Raw genomic sequence first — 23,169 nt, 5'->3', positions numbered from 1 at the left:
CTAGACATCAGACTATCACAATTATGGAGGATCCAAGAATTCATACAACTAGAGGGAACTAAAAATAGATTAGTCATCTGAGAATCTTCTTTCATAACATTACAACCCTACAACATATAGGACATTGATGTCTGAATTTGAAAATATATAACTTTTTTTTAAGTGACCTGGATTGGCTGCTGTCAAAGCCAAGAATCTGGGCTTGCAACACTTCTTAGCATTAAAACTGAAAGTTTTTACATGGATACATATATTTTTATCCCCTTAAAGATTCATTCTGATGTTTCTCCTCCTATCTCCCATGTACAGGTAAATTAAAGCATTGACTTGTTTACTGTATGTACTTTTAACCATACAGTAAAAAGGCAGAGTTAAGTTAAGCACCGGAAAGCACATATGGAGAGTTCATTTGCAGCTACAAGTCTGCATACAGACTTTGTTTTCCAGCTTTCCCTTTCAAACTAAGCTTATAGTCTTGTAAGGACGGCAAGAGCCCAGGGTTTCAGATTCATCTGAGCAATGGCACTCCAGCAACTTGTTAAAGTTATCAACATTCTACCAGTTGTTGAGACATCTAGAACTTATGTGCTTTGGGGAATGCATTCTGATACTCTGAGGAGGAACAATACACTGAGCTCTAAAGAACCCGTATGACTGAGAAGAAAGAGAAAATCTGCTGAAGAAATGAAAGAACATATTTAACCTGTGTTTAACTTAATAATTAACATGTTGGACATATTATATCCTGTGAACTCCAATTACAATCATTCAGGGATGTCTAGAGAATGTAAGGGAAACAGTTGGTGATTGTTTTGCCTGCAATTTCACAATTAAATAAAAAAGACTTGAAAAGCACAAATAGGCTCCTTGGGAAAGGCGATAATGGAGGTAATACATTGCAAAATAATAGCTTTGAGAGCATCTGTTGCTTCTGGGAATAGTTTGTAAAATTATAATGCTTGGATGCCATTTCTGTTTCCTTCATATTTTTTTTTTTGCATTGTTCTTTCTCTATTTCGGTTCACCCCTGGTATTGTTGAAGGTGGAGGAACAAATATCTGGAACTTAAGTTTCGCTGAATATTAACTGTCATAAAAGGAGCATTCAAAGAATTGGCATAGCTCAGTGCAAGAAGTCCAGGGAATGCAGGAAATGGAGTCATTAGAGGGGGTCCACTTATGCTCCCAGCTGATCCAGGGGTTATTCTCCCACATAACTGTGCTACTCTTTTTTTTTTTTTTTTTTTTTTTTCATTTGCAATGTTTACTTTTTAATTTCCAAAAATGCAGTTCTTATTTGAGGCTTTGAGCCCAAACCCCTGAATATATTTATGCAGTCCAGCACTCCCACCAGACTAAAAGGGTTAGGGCTCTTCAGCTTGGAAAAGAGAAGGCTGAGGGGAGATATGATTGAAGTCTACAAAATCCTGAGTGAAGTAGAATAGGTACAAGTGGATCGATTTTTCACTCTGTCAAAAATTACAAAGACACTAGATGAAACTGCAGAGAAATACTTTTAAAACCAATAGGAGGAATATTTTTTCACTCTGGAACGCATTGCCAGAGGTTGTGGTAAGAGAGATAGCGTAGCTGGTTTTAAGAAAGATTTGGACAAATTCATGGAGGAAAAGTCCATAGTCTGTTATTAAGACATGGGGGAAGCTTCTGCTTGCCCTGGATTGGTAGCATGGACTATTGCTACTCCTTGGGTTTTGGCCAAGTACTAGTGACCTAGATTGGCCACCGTAAGAACGGGCTACTGGGCTTGATGGACCATTGGTCTGACCCAGTAAGGCTATTCTTATGTTCTTATGGAGATCTTCCAGTCCATCAGTATATTCCTCTGAGCATTCACTGGGATGACTTCCAGGTCCACCCTGATCCACTCAAGGCTTCTCCTCCTGCTATCCAATATTCCCATCATGTGTTGTGAAGGTCTTTCAGCATTCTCCTAGGTGACTCCTGATCCTCCATTCTATTTCCACAAGTTTTAATTTTCCTTTTTTCTGTTTCCAATGGCTCCACTATGCTTTCTCAATACTGACTTTTCCCAATCTCTTTCCCCATCTCAAACCTGTACATACCTCAAGACCACATTGCCCACATCCCCCCCCCCTAATTTTATATATGGTACTCAGGCCAGATACCTAAAGCCCCTCCAATGGGTGTTTCAGAAGCGTGTTCTGGCAGGAGGGGAATGGACATCCCTCCTGCCTATCGTGGTTGGGTGGGGGGGTGTTCTGGCAGGAGGGAAGCTCCCTCCCTCCTACCTATCATGGTTGGGTAGGGGGGGTGTTTCAAGGGGTGTTCTGGCAGGAGGGCCTCCCTCCTGCCTATCGCAGTTGGGTGGGGGGTGGGTGTTTCAGCGGGGTTCCAGCAGGAGGAATTGGGCACTCCTCCTGCCAGGAGATGCTTTGGGGTGGTGGCAGGAGAGAGTGGGCATCCCTTCTGCTGCCTGACTTTTAGGGTGGGTGGGGGGGGGGGGAATTCCCTGCTGTGGCCACTCAGCTGTTCACGGCAGTGAGGTTTATTTGCTGCAATCAGCATAGCAGCCGCATTTACTTGAAATGTAGACTAGCTTTCTCTTGGCCTACATTTCTGGCACCTATTGTAGCCCTAGGGAGACATGTAGGGCTGCCTATGCGCACCCAAGGCCACTTCTGGGTGAAACCATGCTTACACCAAGCTTTGGGTGGGCTTAAGCGTCCCTACACATCTCCCTCAACCGCGACAGATGCCTACAATTAGCATACAATGAATGCAATGCATGCAAATAGATCTCATGCTTATTCATTTGGGAAATCCTGAAATCCCGACTGGATTCCAGCCCTCGGGATAGTTTAAAAAACAAACAAACGTGCATCCCGATTGGCTGGTTAGACAGCAATAAGACGTCTACCGCTGCCTACAATTGGGACGCCATTTATAGAATATGCCCCTCTGTATCTATTATGAATCCAACAAATACAGTCCTTCACAAATCTTGCACAACTCATATAAGTTCTTCATAAAGCATGCAAGATCAAAGTAGGGATAGTAGAGCACAACTGGAGATTGAATGCAGAGGTTAAAAAAAGAAACTTAGGGCTGCTTTTTGTAAGCTGCGGTAGAAAGTGGCCTTAGCCTGGAATGTAAGCCAATGACACAAATTCAGGTCTCACTGTAACTCATTCATTTTTTAATTTTCCTAGGGCTCCCTCCAGGAACAGAAAAGTACTGAAAACAACTTTGTTTATGGAGGCTTTTAACTAAATGAGCCTTGATATTAATAATGAATATTATAGATGAGTTTGTTTTGTATGTTATATGATGATGATTGCATTTTATGAACTACTTAGGTTTAAGTGGGTTAGAATGTTTTTTTTATAAATAAAGTCCCATGCCTCTCAACTCAGTCCTGGAGTACTCCCATGCCAGTCAGGTTTTTGAGGATATCCACATTGAATTTGCATAAACTTGATTTGCATACCCTGCCACCATTATATGCAAATTTCTTTCATGCATATTCATTGTGGATATCTTGAAAACCTAACAGGCAAGGGGGTACTCCAGGACCGAGTTGAGAAACACTAAGACACCTGCAAGCCTGAAGACTATTGAAGTGGTGTACTTTCAGGTACAGCAGGCATGTTTCTGTTACTGGAGGGATCACATCTGCAAAACAACAACAACAAAAAGTTACAATGGGATTTGAATCTGTGTCCCTCGGTTTAAAGTAGAGAATGACACGGTGACAAAATTCATCACCGTTCCCGTCCCCGCGGATAACCGCGGGAAATAATCCCATGTCATTTTCTAGTGTCTATTTCAACCTCAGTCCTTCTACACCAGCATTCTTCAAAGCAAAGCTTGCGGGTCAGTGGTTGTGGCCATTCATACTCTGATTCTTCCCTCTCTCCTTAAAGAACGACATGAAGATGGTTTCCCGCAGTTATCCGCGGGGACGGGAACGGTGATGAATTTTGTCACCGTGTCATTCTCTAGTTTAAAGTCCACTGCACTAACCACCAGGCTATTTCTCCATTCCATAAGGATATCTGTGTGGCCATTTTCATTAAAAATTCTGCCAGACAAACTTCTCTTTGGCTTGTTTTCCCCCCGTATATAATTTAAACATTTCATGTGTAAAATGGTGGTTCAGCATGGATATCTTCGGGATTAGGATGCCCTTCCCACATATTTTCGAACAGGAAATCTGGATGTCTTTCCTGTTTGAAAACTGCTGCGAGATGGATGCTATGAGCAGGATGTTTCAATTCTGATTTGGACGTTCTCTTGAAAATGCCCTTCCATGTGAATCGCATTTTACATTCCTGCTTTCAATAGTTTGATGACCTCAGTGTAGCTTCAGTTTTTAATATGAATAAAATCTTATTAGAATTCTTTGCTAACATTTGTCAAACCTGACCGGAAATATTTATGCACACAGGAAGCAAAGCACACCAAACAGCGACTTATAGTCAAGATCTTTATTAAACTAGATCAAAGAACAGATATTCCAATTTAATAAATGGGAACCCTTATCAGGCTGATCAGTAATTTTCCTACTGTTAGGTGGGTCTGGCTGCCTGTAGTTTGCTCTGTGGCTCATCTTGTCTGCCACATCCAGAATCCTTACCTGCTTAAAAGGATTAATACCATTAGTATTTTATTCCGTTCTCTCCTGTCATTGGAAGCTGCTATGCATTTAAGGATCCTTGTGTGCAAGGGTTATGTGTATGCTTAAGAGCTTACATGTATTATTATGGTGCATAGGAAATACACTGCATATATTATATCAAATAATTCTTATTGATCATCAGTCTCAAACAGCTTGATGCATGCTGATTTCTTATTAGCTGAAGTATAGCTTTTAACATACTTACATAAGAACATAAGATTTGCCGCTGCTGGGAATCTATCCCCTTTTAACTTTAGAGAGTGCCCTCTTGTTCTCTCCACCTTGGAGAGGGTGAACAAACTGTCTTTATCTACTAAGTCTATTCCCTTCATTATCTTGAATGTTTCGATCATGTCCCCTCTCTGTCTCATCTTTTCAAGGGAGAAGAGGCCCAGTTTCTCTAATCTCTCACTGTACAACAACTCCTCCAGACCCTTAACCATTTTAGTCGCTCTTCTCTGGACCCTCTCGAGTAGTACTGTGTCTTTCTTCAAGTAAGGCAACCAGTGCTGGACAAAGTATTCCAGGAGAGGGCGTACCATGGCCTGATACAGCGGCATGATAAACTTCTCTGATCTGTTCATGATCCCCTTCTTAATCATTCCTAGCATTCTGTTCACCCTTTTCGCCGCCGCCACCACCACCACACATTAAGAGGACAGCTTCATCGACTTGTCAACCAGTACTCACAAGTCTCTTGCCTGGGGGCTCTCTCCGAGTACAACTCCAGACATCCTATATTAGTGCATATGATTTTTGTTACCGACATGCATCACCTTGCACTTATCCACATTGAACCTCATTTGCCATTTCGCGGCCCATTCCTTGAGCGTATTTATGTCTCTTTGTAGGTCTTCACAATCCTGTGTCCTCACTATTCTGAATAACTTTGTATCGTCTGCAAATTTAATCACCTTACTCGTCATGCCAATTTCTAGGTCGTTTATAAATATGTTGAAGAGCACAGGCCCTCCCACTTCTAAGATCAACACCAGGCTCTTGTAATCCCCCCTCACAACCACCCCCAACTGCATACAACAAGCTTCTGAATGTGAGCATCAGAGTCACAAGACTGTAAAACCAACGCCTCACCCCCCACCCACCCATTTAAAGTCTTATTTCCAACATACATTGCAGGAGTAGCAAATGATTTGTCACTTTGCTTTTGGCTGTACCTCTGTCACCATTTGTGATCATCTATGATTTGCTTTGATTTTGATTTATTGACATGATGTACTATTGCTTGTTAAGGCATTATCAGATATGGTATTAGGTCGTAAATCCACCCCGTTTAAGCATTAGCCTCATGGAATTGTTCAAAATAAATCATCACAATCCATGAAAAGTCTCTTTTGCTCCATCATCATATTTGTTTTGTGCTTCTTATCATGTAAAATATATTATCAAGCCTTTATGTGCTTTAAGAAAATCCTTTCTGTGCCTTCTCCCCCCCCCCCCCCATTCCAGATGTCTAAGTCTCTTGAATACATTAGGGTGCTCTGAATCCCATCTCTAAAGAGAATCTGCTAATTAAGAGTAATTGCTGTAGACACTGGCTCAGGGCATTCAGAATCTGATGTGTATTCCTCTCAGACAGCCATTAGCCTCTAATAAGATGCTGCAGATGTGCCAAGCTGTTTCCTGTTTCCTTCTATTGTACCTTTCTTGCCATTTAAAGTGGCTAAACAAAAACTGGATGTCCTTTTGCTCTTTGAATATTTCTCAGAAAGATGTTTGCTATTAGATTCTTTTTCTGTTGAACTCCAAGTCAGTTTGCTAATAAAATAAACATAACACTCTGAATATGGGGGGAGGGGGGGGTCAGCTGTGTATTTATTTTTCATTCAAATAAGCCTGTATTGCAGTGGCGTACCAAGAGCGGGGCGGAGGGTGTGGACCGCCCCGGGTGCCAGCCCAAAGGGGGTGCACAGCCAGCCGGGTCCAGAACCTCCCGCGCTGCCCTAAACAGCACCTCAGCGCGGCTGCTGTACTTACTCCGGAGCAAAGTCAGCAGCCTCGCTGAAGTGCAGGAAGATCCCGCGATGCCTGCGTCTACCGCCTCTGCATCGCTGTTTCTGTGGTATTGCATTGTAGGCAGAGTCCAGCTTTTTGGTGCTTCAGTTTAACCTTTGTCTAGGTATTTCTTTTTTTTTTTTTTTACTTTATTGATTTTCAAATCTGGAACAGTGCTTTCAAATTATACATACAATTATCATCAGAGATAGCACTTACAATCAATCAGAAATGAATACAAAATAATTATCCCCTCCCTCCCACCCTAGTTTGAGAACAAAAAGAAATGCTTTAATTTCTAAATGAAATTAAAATCCCAGACCACACTTGTTAAGTATATAACCCCCCCTCCCTCCCACCCATCCTGGATATGCAATCTAAAAGGGAAAATAAAGGTATAATTCAACTAATCAGAATGAACAAAATTTGTCAATGGACCCCATGTTATTTAAACTGCTTATTATGGCACGATGTTTCCAAATTAATTTTCTCATATTTATAATATAAACATAAAAATTACCACCAAAAGGTAAAATGAGGTCTATCCCAATTTTTCCAGTTTTTAGTGATCATTTGCATGGCTATCCCAGTCATAATAATAAAAAGCCTACTCCTATGCCTATCTAATGAAGGTTTGGTCTCTAATGAGGTCCCACATATTACAATCTCATAGGTCAATGGAATTGAGGATTCCAGTATCAAGTTGATTTGCCCCCATATAGATCTCCAAAAGCTGAGTATCAAAGGACAATAGAATAATAAATGATCCAGTGTCCCTAAGTCAAGATGACAGTGCCAGCATCTATTACTTAGAACAGTCCAACTTTTGTAAACGAACAGGGTCCAAAAACTTCTATGTAACAAATAAAACCATATTTGTCTCATAGATGCTGACGCTGTACATCTCATCCTCCAAGTCCAAATCCATGGCCATTGAGTAGCAGAGCTTAAACTCAAGGCTCCAAATGTCTCTCAAGCTTGTTTTTGGTTTTTTATTTATATAATCAGATATTAATTTATACCACTTGGCTGCCTGATGCCCTAGCAAATCTGTCTGGAAACATATGCCCGGCAAGCTATACTGAGTTTTTAATTTTCGCCAATCAGGGAACCCCTTCTGAATGGCCTGCTTAAACTGCAACCACTTATATGCTTGAGACTTTGAAATTCAAAATGATTGTTGCAGTCGTGAAAAATCAAGCATTTTCCCATTTGATAATACATCATATAATGTAGGTATGCCTGCCTGCAGCCAATGCTTCTAGAGGATCTTAGACTCACCGATTTGAATCTTGGAGTTCAACCATAAGGATTGACTCATGGATTGTTGTACTGGTATAGATGTTAAGTTGTTGATGAATTTTAAAGTTTTCCATGTGGCAAAAAGAATACTATTGTCCTTATAAATTCGAGGTAACTTGATACTCAAAATGTGGCTCAACTGCAATGGGGACATAAGTTGCCGTTCTAAAATCAGCCAATCCGTACGTATTTCTATTTTATCTCCACTTTTACAAAACTGTAGAGCGTTTTTTAGCGTTGGGCCGTGGTGGTAACAGCTCTGATGCTCAGAATTCTATGAGCGTCTGAGCTGTTACCACCGTGGCTAAAATCCACACTACAGTTTTGTAAAAGGGGGAGGGGTTAGTTTGTGATTACATATTCCATACTAGGCGAAGGTGTTTTCTGTGTTGTGTGTGTTCGAAAAGACATGGTTTTCTGTTAGGATTGACTGTGTAGGATTGGTCTGTACTAGTCTGGCTTGTTTAGTTTTACAATGGGTTTATTGACGTACTGCTCACTGCAGTATGTAAAATGCTGCCTTTTCCTAGGTACACTCTTGTGTGATGTGTGGATTGTTACTAAAAATCATGTTTTTCATACAGATGGGGGGGGGGGTGTCAAAAAATGATGGGCCCCAGGTGTCACATATGCTAGGTATGCCACTGCTGTGTAGATAACAATTAGATGCTGAATTTTTTTGGTTTGGGGTTATTTTTGTTCCGCTCAATCTGGCATACGAGGGGCTGCTGAAAAGTTCTTAGTTCAACTGAGAATGATGTGGAGCCATGAAATTTACAAGTTATTCCACACTTTTCTTGACACTTTCATTTTTTCCCAGTAGATGTAAAATGAGAGAAACCCTTTCATACATCTGGCCCATATGGAAGAAATATTATAAATTTTTTCTGTACCTGCATAGGGAGGTTTGTAATAGCTCCAAAACAGCAGCTCATGTCATGCAAGGGAATGCTCTTGGGGCAAGCAACTTTACTACAATAAAGGATAAGTCATTAATGTTGCACCAGTGGTTGGTCAGTTTTTTGAATTTCAAGAAGAATTCCCCAATAGACTGATCAAGAATTATATAGAATGATGAGTGAAGGTTTTGTCGTATTGTGGAGTTATCCTATTACTTCACTTTCTGTCTTCTACTTTTGATGGTTTTACCATCCATTAGGACCCCTTAGTGCGTGCGAAATATTAGCGCATGCTAAATGCTAACGCATCCGTAGAATATAATGGATGTGTTAGCATTTAGCACGTGGTAATATTTAGCGCACGCTAAACCAGCTAGCGTGTCTTAGTAAAAGGACCCCTATGTTAGGTTATGGTAATGTTTAATTTTTATTATTATTTTGCAATGTTGTAATTGATAGGTTACCCTCCAAGGATTTCAAAATTTTTAGAACCAAAATCGTTAAATATCTTACTACATTCTTTGGTTATCTCTAAACTTGATTATTGTAATTCTCTACTGTTAAATATTACACTAAAAGAAAAGAAACGTTTACAAATTATACAAAACACTGCCGTTAAGCTTATTCATAAAGGAAAAAAATACGATCATGTTACTCCCTTTTTGATTAAATCACACTGGCTCCCCATTAATCATCGGATTACTTATAAAATCCTATTATTAACATTTAAAACTCTCGACACTAATGAACCTCAATTCATAAATAAACTACTTATTCCATACAATACCTTACGTCCTTTACGTTCAAATAACCATAAACTTTTAACTATTCCCTCTTTAAAAATGATTGGAACCCGCCGTCAGGATATGTTCTCAGTATCAGCGCCTCAACTTTGGAACTCTTTACCTTTACATTTAAGAGAAATAAATAACTTAAACGATTTTAAAAAGAATTTAAAATGCTTTTTATTCAAGGATGCTTTTAACGTTTAGCTTTAGAATTAATTATGAGCTCCTCTTACATGTAACTATTTTTTTACTTCATTTATAAACTTTTAGCCTATTATATAATAATTAAGAAAAATTTTCAATTGAACTTTTACTTTATAACTTTTATCCCTTTTTTTTAATATATACTATTACTTAATGTATAAATTGTTAATTTTTATAATATTTTATGTTATTTACTATGTTAGTAAATTTTTGTATAAATTTGTTAATTTTATAATATTTCATGTTACCTACTACTTTAGTATTATGTTTATTCATACACTGTACTTCGCTTAGATATAATTTTAATTAAGCGATTAATCAAATATAAATAAAACTTGAAACTTGAAACTTCTCAGACTATTTCTTAAGAGCTAAGTACCAACTAATTATGTTTACAGCCTTCTAATTGGTTCTAGAACTATAAATCAGAGATCAGGCCAGGGATAGGTGGGAGAAGGGGAGGGTGAGTGGGAGTTAAACACTAAACAAGACTTTCCTCAACTGCTATCTATTGCCTAAATCTAATCTAAAGCTCTAAAATGCAACCTAAAATACTTTACAAACCCAGCTCCTAGAAGACCCACATCTATACTCCGTATGGATGGAACCCCAAAGATACAACCTAATATACCAAACGGAATCTCGCTAAAACTCGCATGCCACCGCAAATATAACCTGTATTACTACCACATTCTCTGACAACAAAGATACACCCACCTACAAAGAAAAGCTATTTCACTTCCAAGTATATCTACACTGAAAATGCTGCCATTTAAACTACCCTATGTCCACTAAGTCTGTATTTCTAAGTCTGCATGTTATGTCTATACTGTAATTGCTGTAATCTAAATCCCTTTGTCCAAGCTGTAAAGTCTGTATGTCTCACTAAAATCTGTCCTACCTATACTGTGAATTTATTCCTGTAACCCATTCTGAGCTCCTTTGAGAGGACGGGCTAAATAAAAACATAAATAATCTGGGCTAAAACACTTTTTATATAAAAACCTTAACAGACTCTAAAGGCTACAGTATTGCCTAAACTGACTTTGCTGTAAAAGCAGAGTACTGAACTAAAAAAGAGAAAGGCAATGAAATAACCTACTGAAGCCCAAGTTTTACCTTTTCCCAAGTTTGAATGCTAGCAGGTAAGATAACTGACCCTCCCCCCTTGCCCCCTAAAGCAGGAGCAGCAGCGCTGCCTCTTGCTGGCCCGCCGATGCCGCACCTGCTTTAGAGGGGGAGGGCCAGTCGGAAAGTGCTGATGTCCGGCTTCCCCCCTGGCCTCCCGCACACCATTTACCTAATATCAGCAGCCTGCAGAGAAGATCGTCGGTGCTAGCGATCTTTGCAAGCTGCCATAGGTCTTCGGAGCTGTTTCCTCTGCCGCGGTCCTGCCCCTCCTCTGATGTCAGAGGAAGAATCGCAGCAGAGGAAACAGCTCCGAAGACCTATGGCAGCTTGCAAAGATTGCCTATATTGTCTATAAGCTTCTTGATCATACATTTCTTTGAATTGGATAATAGTAGCCCCCCCCCCCCCGTTTATCTGCTCGAGATATTTTAATATTTCGATTTTGACCCAATTGTTCAATTGCTACAAAATATTATAATGTTTAGTGCTCTTCCAATATTGGTCCTCTATTTTTTCTAGTTCACATAGAACTAAGTCTCTAAATGTTATAATATGAGGATGAAATGGACCGGGGGGGCCAGCATTGAGATTTGGATCTAATGATGGAGCCATCTGCACTACATTCATGCTCAGAAAAGTATACTTTCAGTTGTAAACTGCGTAGAAACCGATATAACACTAGCCTTGTTTAAAATGCATCGTAGGAAGGTGTAGGAATAAATCCCAGACCTAAGTTCAATCCCGATAGTTGTGAAGAAGAGCATACTATGTTGGAGATATTGATCACGCTAGACTCGGATTCTATTCCGGGTTCACTTGATGCTGCGAACGTGTTGTGTGGTCTGTATGAACCCTGCCCTAGAGTTTGATTTTGAAATTCGACCCTGCGTGCGCCTCGTGTTCTGGAGTGCCCGCGTTGGCGTCTCCCTAAAAAATTCCTTTGACCCCTATTGTATCGAGTCGAACCATCATCTGAACTTGAGGCAGTGTCAGTAGATATCTGGTCATCTTCAAAGGGTTTCCCAACAGGTCGTTGATTCTTTTTAAACAGCCATGTATATATTCGATTCTCATTATTATCTTCCTCATCCCTTTACAGGTTTGTTTGTTTTTTTTTATCTTAGTTTGCTTTACCGAGTCTTTAAATGGGGAGACATGATCACTTCTTTTAGCTTGGCATACCGTAAATGTGCTGCTGTGTTTTATAGACTGTATTTGCTTTAAGTTAGCTTGTTTTATACCCACAAAAACGACATTGCAATGGTAGAGGTGTGAAATTGTAAAAACAAAGATTAAGCAAAGCAAAGAAACCAGCTTTTAATATAGAGGAAATATGTTGAGAGGATAGTTATAGGGTAACTCCAGATGTTTAAAAGATGTAACTGTAGGGATGGGCAGGCTATATAGAACAGAAATAAGAGACCGAACAGGTTTGTGACCAGTAATCTAGCATGCGTTAGTCATCGAGGATTTTAAAACAAATTAGTAGGCACAAACTGAAATGGATTCATTGTCTAGACAGGTTTGAAAGGGTTGAAGTTCTAAACCAAGCTTGTCCAACCTACATCCCACCCAAAGGCCCAAACCTAGTTTTCCAAGAGCTTTTAGCTGGCCCTCAGAAGCACGGTGGGATTCTTGCTTTCCCTGCTGTCACTCAGCTGTCTGCAAACTTCAACTGCTTTGTGCTGAAAGTTCACTTCTGATTTCAAGTTTTGCAACACTTGAAACCATGAGACCAACACAACCCTCCAGCACCACATTGTTCAAGCATGCAACCAGCAGAGTCATGGGGGGGGGGGGGAGAAGTAGAAATCCTGCTAAGCTTCTGCCACTAGAGCCGGGTGAGAGAAAAGAGATTAGGCGAAGGGTAGTGGAGGTTGTGGCTACATGAGAGAGAGAAAGAGAAAGTAGGAGACGACTGGGAGCATGAGAAAGAGAGAAAAAGTTTGGGGGAAGGCGGGGGAAGAAAGGTCCTTTGGGGTATAGTGTACACATTTCACTTTTAATAAAGTGAATATCATCATAGATGGACATTTTGCTCATCTCTACTTCCTTTTTTTTTTTGGTATTTTGTGCAGAATTTTTGACCTTTGTTTTGTTATGTTTTGTTTGAGAGTTAGGTTGGGTAAAATGGTGTGGTGGCCATGTGAGTCCACTCTGCAAGGTAATATGTAGCAATAAAACAAACACGGAAATATGGAAAAAAAATAATACCTTTTTAATTGTACTAACTTTACCCCCCTTTTACTAAACTGTAGTGCAGTTTTTAGTGCCGGCCACGGTGGTAACGCTCCAACGCTCATAGAATTCCTATGAGCGTTGGAGTTGTTAGTGCCATGGCAAGTACTAAAAACCATGCTATGGTTTAGTAAAAATAGGGGGGGTTAATGTAGTTTACCAACAGCACAATGGACCAAACACTCCAGGTCAAAAGAAACATCTTTTCTGCCACTCTTTGTAGCTGGCATATATTTGGGTGCCATCTTTTATGTGCCATTCGCACCTCCAGCATTTGTGGAATACATCCTGCAATCTTGGTTGCTAGTCCTATTGTTCACCCCCCACCCCACCCCTCCGCACACGCCCCCACCCACACCCTTTTAAGACGCATATATGTTTATGGCATGCTGCTCATGTGTACATCTATTTTGCCATTATGGAATACTGCCAAGCGTGTTCCTAGCTCATGGGCAACCGGAGGTTGACTTTGGGCACATGATTAGCACCTAACTTGTACAATAGTCATCAAACGAAGTAGGTAACTTGAAACTGCAGATGATATTTCAGCTCTTAGTACTAAAACCTGCATTCTTAATGGCAACAAAAAAGTGGAAAGGGCCTAATAATGATAGAATTCTAGGTCAATAGAAAGGATGCTAGCACAAAATATTTAATTGTACAGTATATGGTTTACCGATAAGAACATAAGAATTGCCGCTGCTGGGTCAGACCATGGGTCCATCGTGCCCAGCAGTCCGCTCACGCGGCGGCCCTCTGGTCAAAGACCAGTGCCCTAACTGAAACTAGCCCTACCTGCGTACGTTCTGGTTCTGGTTCATTTTTCTTGTGTTTCACGTTGTTTTCGTAATCATGGAGAAAGACCAAGAGGAATGTGCATGTCTTTTAACTATAAGTATCTTTTTAATCAGCAGCTATTAAAGAATGTTCATTCCCTCTAATTATTTTTTTTGCATTCATTCTCGAAATAGTTACCATGGACATTCTGTGTCATTGTTTTCCTTTTTCTTTTCCAGAGAACATGAAGTGGATTAAACTTTCAAGGAAGATGGGTAGGATTAAAAAGATAAAGTGTTGCCTATGTTTGAAAAATAGAAAATAAACCCCCACATAACATTTCAATTAGCAGTGGCAAAAAAAGAGTACCTTCCGAGGAACACAGAATTGAAGAACACAGTGATGAAGTATTATGTTTGCCGGATTTTTTTGCTCTTACATAATTTACGTAGCCTAAAATAATGCTAAATAAAAGCAGGAGTTTCTTCAACCTATGAGGTATGAACAGTGGCCATACATGCCCTGTGACAGAAGAAGACATATGAATCACTACCCAGCTTCTCCTTATCCGTTCCTTTTCCCTCCAGTCATTGGTGGACTGCCGCTGCCTTCCCTTCATGAACTCCATGGTCCTCCATCAACAGGCAGATGCAGCACTTCCTCTCCTGCAAGTAAGTGCCAAGTTGATACTTTTCGTGGCCTCTTTATTAATCATTCATGACACCAGGGTGAAATTGAGGAAGTGATCGCCACCCCAAAATGTTCAGTGTTCATGGCTTAAGATTTGTTGTGCTCTACACGGGGGCGCTCGGTGGTGTGGCAAGGGTAAAAGACGCCCAAGGCGGTGGCGCTCCTCCCCTGCCTCTTTTCCACCCACCTCCACACGCTCCTTCCCTGCCCCCTCCTGCTGCAAGCACGCCACTTCCCTTCCCCTGTACCTCTGTAACGTACGCCTTGCAGTGCTATAGAAATGATAAATAGCAGTAGTAGTGTAACATTCCTGGTGCGAGCAACAATCCCTAACCTATTGTTGCACCAGAATCGGCTCTTCCTCTGACATCACTTCCTAGGCGCAGGTCCAGGAAGTGACTTCGGAGGAAGAGCCGATGCTGGAACAGCAGTTTGGGGGTTGTGCTTACGCCAGGAGTGTTACAGAGGTACGGGGGAAGGGAAGCAGCACGCGTGGCGGGGGTGGGGTGGGAAAGGAGCGGGGTGGAGAGAAGGATGGGTGCCTGTGTCCTCACCAAAATGATGCGCTGGGCGGACACCCCCCTCCCCCCTTTTACTATGCCACTGGGGGCACTGTCCTCATTGTACTTGTTCAGCAATACATTTGAAACCAGTTTCAAGTTAACTGAGCACAAATTCCAAAGATAAAACTGCAGGAAAGTACTAAGTTGAAATGAAACACAAATTTCCAGCAATGGGCATCTCCCTGGTTTCACACATCTTTTTTTTGTGTGTGTAAATCTTTATTCATTTTCAGAACTTATACAAAGCGCCAACAAAATATACAGTCACGTAATACAAATAACAGCACTTATCACTGAACAAATAAGAGCCAAAGTATATTATTCCCTCCCACCCTCTCTGGATGTGTGTGAAAATCATCAAGGAATTAAAGGTAATCAATCTATCATTCTTTTATTTGGCAAATGCCTCTAATGGACCCCATATTTATCTTGGCACTCATTTTATGCCGTTTTAAAACTGGTTTCAAACACATTGTGGAAAAGATACAGTGAGGACTCCACTGCCTCTCTCTAGTTCTACTGTTCTTTGTGAGACTATGTTTGGTTCATTTGTGGGGAATTCCAGAGTTTCTTATTCATAGTTTTTGCACCTCAGGTGCTCTTTTAAATTGTACATTTCAGATAGCCTTTTCAATTATTTGTTCTTTTTTTTTTTTTTTTCAAATTCTTTATTCATTTTTTTTAAAAACTTACAATAAATGTAACAGTATTTATAGCATTTAAAATTCAAATACAACACTTAATATTCTGTTAAACATTATTACATTACATTAGGGATTTCTATTCCGCCATTACCTTGCAGTTACTAAAAAAGAAAAAAAAAAGGAGTTTGGTCATTTTCAAAGAGAGTAAGAAATGAGTATGGTTATTTGTTTGGGGTAGTTGGGTTTAGAGAGAGGTGGTGTTTGAAACTTGTGGTGTTATTTCTTTTTTCAGGGCTTTTTTGAAGAGTATGGTCTTTATTTCTTTTCTAAAAGTCTTGTAGTCTAAGGATGCCGTCATTATATCAGACTTTATCCCCCCTCCCCCCTAATCAAATATACTCTTAAAATTCCAGAAAACCTATCATAAACCCCAATCTTATATACCTTATTTAATGTTCAAATCAATAAAAGAAAAAACTGTACGACAACCTCCTAGCCACTCAAGCTGCAACTCTACAACCCATTGGCCACGACCACAGACTACAAAACCTTCAAAAAAAAATAAAAACCCTTCTATTCATAAAACACATAAACCGAACTAACACCTGCATCACCTGCAACGACTACATATGAACATCTAATATCATGTCAACTCAGATGTAATCCTCAACAACTCTAAGAAATGTACAAACTACTCCCTAAATACTTCTAGTCTCTGGACAAACCATTTGTAATCCACCTTGAACCACAAGGTAATGGCGGAATAGAAATCCCTAATGTAATGTAATATAAAAATCCCTTCCCTCCCCTCCCCCCATCCTGGATATGTATTTTTAAGGGAAAAAAAGAAATATTCAGGCATTACAATATTTTGTTAATGGCTTCCAAATATCCTAAAATTTTCTAAAATTCCCCTGCTGTGTGGCTATTATCTTCTCCATTTTATAAATATGACATAAAGAGTTCCACCAAAAACTGTAGTTAAGTCTCTTCCAGTTTTTCCAATTACTCATTATCTGTTGTATGGCAACCCCTGCCATAATAAGTAGAAGCCTGTTATTTGTTCATATATTGGTTTATAGTATATTGTGTCATTTGATAGACATATAGAATAATGAAGACCAAGAGCTGAAAGGAATACAATCTCTCAAACCTTACCCACTCCAACTAACAGCAAACAATAGCTTAGTTCAAAATTAAAGACACAGAGGTTGATTCTCAGAACTTACTGTGCCCTAATAATGTTCACTAAACCTTTTCCAGCCGGTTTAGCATGTGTGTATGTTAGTGGCCGGTTATAAAAATGTCTCATTACGGTATTTTCTGAGCTTTCTAGCAGTTTCCAACTCTGCCGTGCAAATGTACTACGACAAGGTCATTATTATTAAAATACGCACTCCGGGCGATTCTCTATCATTGCTGGGTGATTCCCTAACCTCATTGTAGTACATTTGTGGCAAATTTTACCGGTAGGGTCTAAGCTGTCGTAGCCTTACTTTTCCTATCAGTGCCTGACACTGATTGGCTCAGGCATTGACAAGAAAGTAAGGTTTGACAGCTCAGAACCCCAACCCGCAGAATTAAAAAAAAAAAAAAAAAAAAAGAGATCCAAAATCGAAGATCAGCAGGAGGAACGCCCACTCGTTCCCACCACTGCTATCAAACAACACCCCACCTCTGGAAGTGGGAGGCATGCCTACTCCCTCCCGCAGCCATCAAGCAACCCCCATAGGAGGGGCCTTAAGCACCTGGGCCAATTAGGGACTTAGGTCCCTAGCCAGTATATCCTGGGATGCACTGGGGAGGGGCCTAAGGCTCTGATTGGCACAGGTGCGTAAGGCCCCTCCCATGGGAGAGGCTTTAAGTGTATGGGCCAATCAAAGCCTTAGGCCCCTCCCTGGCACATCCCAGAGTGCACCAGGAAGAGCAAGGCCTACCATTTTGAAGAGGCAGCCTGCCAGCTGGAGGAAGTAGATATCCCTTCAGCTGAACTTCCTGAAGAAGGGGAGGGGTGGCGGGAGGTAGTGGTATCCCTTCCGCTACCGGGAGGGAATGGCCATCCCTTCCGCTGCCAGGGGGGGGGGAGTGTTTAACATTGGGAGGGAATAGGCATCCCTCCTGCTGCTGGAGGGCAGAGAACATCAGGGGAGGGGCTATATTTGTCTATTTTTGTAAAGTTGTTACTGAGGTGACATTGCATATTTTAAAGTCATCTGCCTTGACCTCTTTGAAAAACCCCAAATATAAATTATAGTTAACATTTTCTCTGTGTACAGTGTGCTTTGTGTTTTTAAAATTTTATTGTTGGTAGATCATTTTGACTTGGTCATTTTAAAAGTAGCTCGTAAGCCAAAAAAGTGTGGGCACCCCTGCCTTAGAGGGTACTGTTGTGAACTTCACATAAAGGGTGCCACATGCACCTCTCACCATATACCCCTTATAATTTATAGTGAGCCCTCCAAAACACCCCCCCAAACCTACTATGATTACCTGTATACCACCCCAATAGCCCTTATGGCTGCAGGTGACACCGTATAGGGAAGTATAATAGGGTTTTGTTAGGTTTTGCTGGCCGCACACTTTCCACCATAAATATAGTGATTAAAGTGGCATATGGGCCTAGCTCTTTCTCTCATTGGCTCAATAGCCCACCCACCAGCCAACCTAAGACACCTGTGAGATGCTCTAGTAGGTTTTCCCATACTAGATACTGCTGTTCTAGAGATAGGTATATACGGTTTTTTTCTGATTTTTTTGGGGGTGAGAGTGGGTTAGTGACTAGAGAGCTGCACGGGAAAGGGGACGACGGGAATCCCACGGGTTCCCCCTTCGGGTCACAGGGATCCCGTGGGAACGCCCCCTAGGATCGCGGGGTTCCTGCGGAATTGGATTCACTCGAGCCGCGAGGCTCGTCTTCTTTTCTCTACCTGCCCTGCCGCAGCACACAGCTGACCCGGATGTCTTCCACGATGTTAGTGCTGACATCGGAGGGAGGGCTTAAGCAAAGCCCGCCCTCCCTCCGACGTCAGCGCTGACATCAGGAAGACTTCCGGTCGGCTGTGTGCTGCGGCAGGGCAGGTAGGATAAATTCAAGGCAGTGGCGTACCGAGGGGGGGGGGGCGGTCCGCCTAGGGGCAGCCTCAGGGGGGTGCAGAGTCGGCCAGATCCCCTTACCTTCGTGGCGCTTTCCCCCGACCGACAACAGGCCGGTCCAACAAAACTCCCTGCCCTGTAGCCGCAAATCTGAATTACCTTCTTACAGCAGCTGGATTCAGGACAGGGAGGTTTGTCGGACTGGGCCTGTTCTGTTGTCGGTCGGGCGGGGAAGCGCCATGAAGGTAAGGGTAGGGAGGGAGAAAGGGAGGAAAGGTGGAGTGGAGAGGGAAAGACGCTTAAGGGAAATGGGTAAAACTGAGGGGGGAGAAGGACGCTGAAAGGAAATGGAGAAGAGAGAGTGGGGAGAAGATGCTGAAGGGAAATGGGGAAGAGAGAGTGGGGAGAAGATGCTGAAGGGAAATGGGGAAGAAAGAGTGGGGTGAAGACACTGGCAGGGAAGAAGACAGAGATGCCAGACTATGGGGGGGGAGAGGAGGGAAGAAGAAGATGGGTGCCAGACCAATTTGGAAGGGGGGGAGAAAAAGAGAGGCACAGTAACAGAGCAAATGGAAGACGCAGAGAGAAGAGAGATAGTGGATGGAAGGAATTGAATGAGAACATGAGGAAAGTAGAAAACAGGCAACAAAGGTAGGGAAAAAATTATATTTCTTTTTTTTTTTTTTTTTGCTTCAGGATAAAGTAGTACATTAGTTGTATTGATAAAAATTTATAAACATTAGAGGCTCTGGTAGAAACCCGTTTACAAAGTATGTATTCTTCCCAATTAATATTTCCAAATTAATAAAATCTCTTTGCTTATTTATAAATGGTTTTCTACCAGAGCCTTTAATTCAGTAGCGTAATTAAATGAAATAACTGTTTCTGAAGTTTATGCTATATGTGACTGCTCCAAAAAGTGCATATTGTTTTGTAAGTCCATTTTAAACAGGCAGCAGCAGACATACTTGTGCATGTATACTTTGTGAATGTACTTATATAATATTTTATATGGGTACATCACACCCCCCCCCCCCCCAAAAAAAAAAACCAGGCAGTAGACCAGCCATATCCAACCTAGTCGTTGGACACACCTAGTCCTATTGGGTTTTCAGGATATGCAACTCTATCTCATGGATATCCTGAAACCCTGATATAACTAGGTGTGCCCCAAGGACTGGATTGGTAATTGTTGCAGTAGACTAATCTCAAAATCCACACAAAACAGGCTGCTGAAATATCCACTTAGGTTATCATCAAAATGGTGAAGAAAAAAGTCCTCAGAACGTAGAACGTCTGTGCTCAATATATGCTATAGGGACATGAAAACAAATGTAATCATTGGTCAAAAATCCAAACAAAAATTCAATGGGAATTTCTGATACTACACTTTTTGATCTAGAAAAATCTTTAAAAGAATGAAAACCTAAAACTGCGGCTGCTACTGCTTTTCTTTCAATACCTGAGTTTTGCCAATTGTACTGGGGGAAAAAAAAATCCCTACAGGAGACTTTTTTTACAGTAAAAATCTGTGTACCACAAATTATATATCTTCACAGCAGTCAAAAAAGATCAAATGGTTTACCGCTTACTTATGGGAATTATTTCTTGTTTACTTGAGCAAGTGAACAGGCATAGCAGAATTGCAAACTGTTTTCCTCTGGCTTGTTAATTGGGCGCTAATAGTCCCAACCTCAGCATGTTCAATGAGCTGCAAAGCATGGCAGGTGTCTTAATTGTGACATGCAGTGCTATTTCAAACTTGGTGATATATGACTCTTGATGGAAAAATTACTCACACTTCCTGACCTGACTGACAATAAACCCTCTCAAAGGTACCTTTGAGTATCTCATTACAAGTCTAATTAGAATATTAAAAGTGGAATACACATGTTTCTGTGGGGTTAAAAAAGCATTAAGAGCTAGATACACTGAAGAGATATCATCATTTTGAGGGGAAATGTTTGGTACATCTGGACATGAGTGTAAAATAATTTAACAAAAAATCACAGGATGATATCGTAACAGTTGTTATGGAAATGCACAACGTTCAGGACAGTAGGAGGCTTGGACAATCCAGGATTATATGAGCACTCTGTCACAGAGGTTTCTCTATGACATCGTGAATCAGTTCTGTGAAATACAGAAAAAATTCTCTCATTTATAACTATGATGTGTTTAAATCCTGATCATTCCATAGATATGGATTGTTGCTAAATGTGCAAAGGCAGATATTCCAAAAGGTTTATGCTCCTAACTTTGAGGTTAGGCTCCTTCTTGGCCCATTTGAAAAGTAACTACTTTACAATACAACATAATACAACTCAAGGACTTCTATTCCTTTACTTACCTAATGGGTTTAGTACAGATTACAAATAATACTAAGAGCTTGACGGATATCCCTGATTTACAATATATCATAGTATAAAGAAGAAGAAAAACATAACTCTAACAACAAAAATAGTAAACATCTTATAGTTAATGGCTCGGTGGATATTTTCTAAAAAGATGAGTTTTTAATAATCTTCTAAATCTAATGTGAGAAGATTTGGTTCTCAAAGTAGTAGGCAAAGAATTCCAGTTTTACAGCCATAAAAGGAAAAGATGCTGTCAAAAAAGTCTATATTGTATCTTATATACAGAAGGGAAGTAAAAAAATATTTCTGAGACTGCTGGCCCTTGAACAGCTTAACTGCAGGAACATAACTATGGAGTACTCTAAAAATCATGATACATGTCTTAAAGTAACAGCAAGCCCTAACCAGAAGCCAATGGAGTTTGCACAAATAAGATATAATTCTATCATAACAATTCAGACCATAAACAGTTCTGGCTGCTATATTCTGCAATATTTGAAGAGGGTCCATAAACTTTTCAGAATAGCCTACATAAAGCAAATTGCAATAGTCTATAGAAGACAGTACGCTTGAACCAAAACTTTCAAATGCTGAGTTCCTAAATGTATGCTCAAAATTTTACATACACCTAAACTTATTAAAGAACGCTGTTAGAAATGGTGTAAAATGGTAAGGTTAAAACGCCTACCGGCACCTAAATAAAAGGTGCTAGAATCATACCTATGTAGGTACTTTAGGCTGCTGAACGCCAAAGTAGATGTGGCCATCACTAGAAATGATGTTAGGTGGCGGAAAGCATCTTCATAGGCATGATTCATGCAAAAATAGGTGCCAGAAATGTAGGCCCAGAAAACCCTGGCCTGCATTTCCGGCGCCTATCTTTCCCATAGGCCTGATTCTGAAACTAGCACCGATGCATGATTGACGCATGATCGGCAGCCATCAAAACCTTAGTGTGTTTTGTAGCACCGGCAGTGGCGGTAGCAGCACCAATTCCATCAATATTGGCACCAGATGGGAGTGGCCTAAGATTCTGATTGGTCAGATCTCTTAGGCCACCCACCTTGGGGGGGTAGGGGGGTTTCCAGCAGGAGGCACTGGACATCCCTCCTGCCGAGGGATTTTTTTGGGGGGGACGGGTTCCCTGGCACGGGTGCTAAAATGATCCTAGCAGGGAGATTCCCTTGCCACGATCAGCTCAACGGTAACATGATTCTCTAACTAGCGCCTATGACATGGACACCAGTTAGATAATCTTGGTGGTTACGTGGGCTTAGGTGTCTGTCCATGAGGACAGATGTGATTCTATATAGGACGCCCATGTGCGATTCTCAAAAGCTGCTTTGGAGGCTTCTGAGACCAGGCATCCTATACAGAATCCAGCCCTTAGTGCACAGTAATTTAGATGTGCTGATTAGCTCAAACGACCACTCTCCACCAGCAGTGCCTCAGCACATCCTGCAGTGTCATTATAAGCTGTGGTAAGTGTGCACTAGTGTTTACTGCGGTTTAGTGTAAGCCTTTTTTTGACTCGATATTCCAAAAACTAAGTCCCTCTAAATGTACACTCCTAAGTTAGGCTCTTGAATTTGTGCCCCATTTTCAGCCAAACTTTCAACTAAGACCTTAAATTCTTAATTATCTTAATTTAGGAGTTTAAAAGCTATGGGGTTCAAATTCAACCGGCGGCATAGACAGGCCATGTCTTCACACACCCCCTCCCCCGCCCCATGCACAAACACGCACACTTTTACTAAGAATTCCTATGAGTGTCGGAGCAGCGTAAGAACATTTAGCGCTCTGGGCCTCGG

General features: G+C 41.0%; 1 protein-coding gene across 6 annotated transcripts in view; it reads left to right on the top strand.

Annotated features, from left to right (window-relative positions):
- The window catches only part of RARB (retinoic acid receptor beta), a 751,528-nt gene that overhangs the window by 176,721 nt on the left and 551,638 nt on the right, over positions 1-23,169 (top strand). For 4 of the 6 annotated variants that reach the window (XR_004538031.1, XR_004538032.1, XR_004538033.1 and 1 more), the window contains one exon: positions 14,251-14,682. Coding sequence is in view for 3 of the 6 variants with exons in the window: in XM_033930168.1 (XP_033786059.1) it covers positions 14,505-14,682 (178 nt within the window). In the remaining 3 variants the exon portion in view is untranslated. The remainder of the gene's footprint in view (positions 1-14,250; positions 14,683-23,169) is intronic. The other 2 variants (XM_033930170.1, XM_033930169.1) reach the window with 1 other exon arrangement.

This window comes from Geotrypetes seraphini, chromosome 2, assembly GCF_902459505.1.
Source record: "Geotrypetes seraphini chromosome 2, aGeoSer1.1, whole genome shotgun sequence".
NCBI classification, from domain to species: domain Eukaryota; kingdom Metazoa; phylum Chordata; class Amphibia; order Gymnophiona; family Dermophiidae; genus Geotrypetes; species Geotrypetes seraphini.
This window is presented reverse-complemented; position numbering and strand designations above follow the sequence as displayed.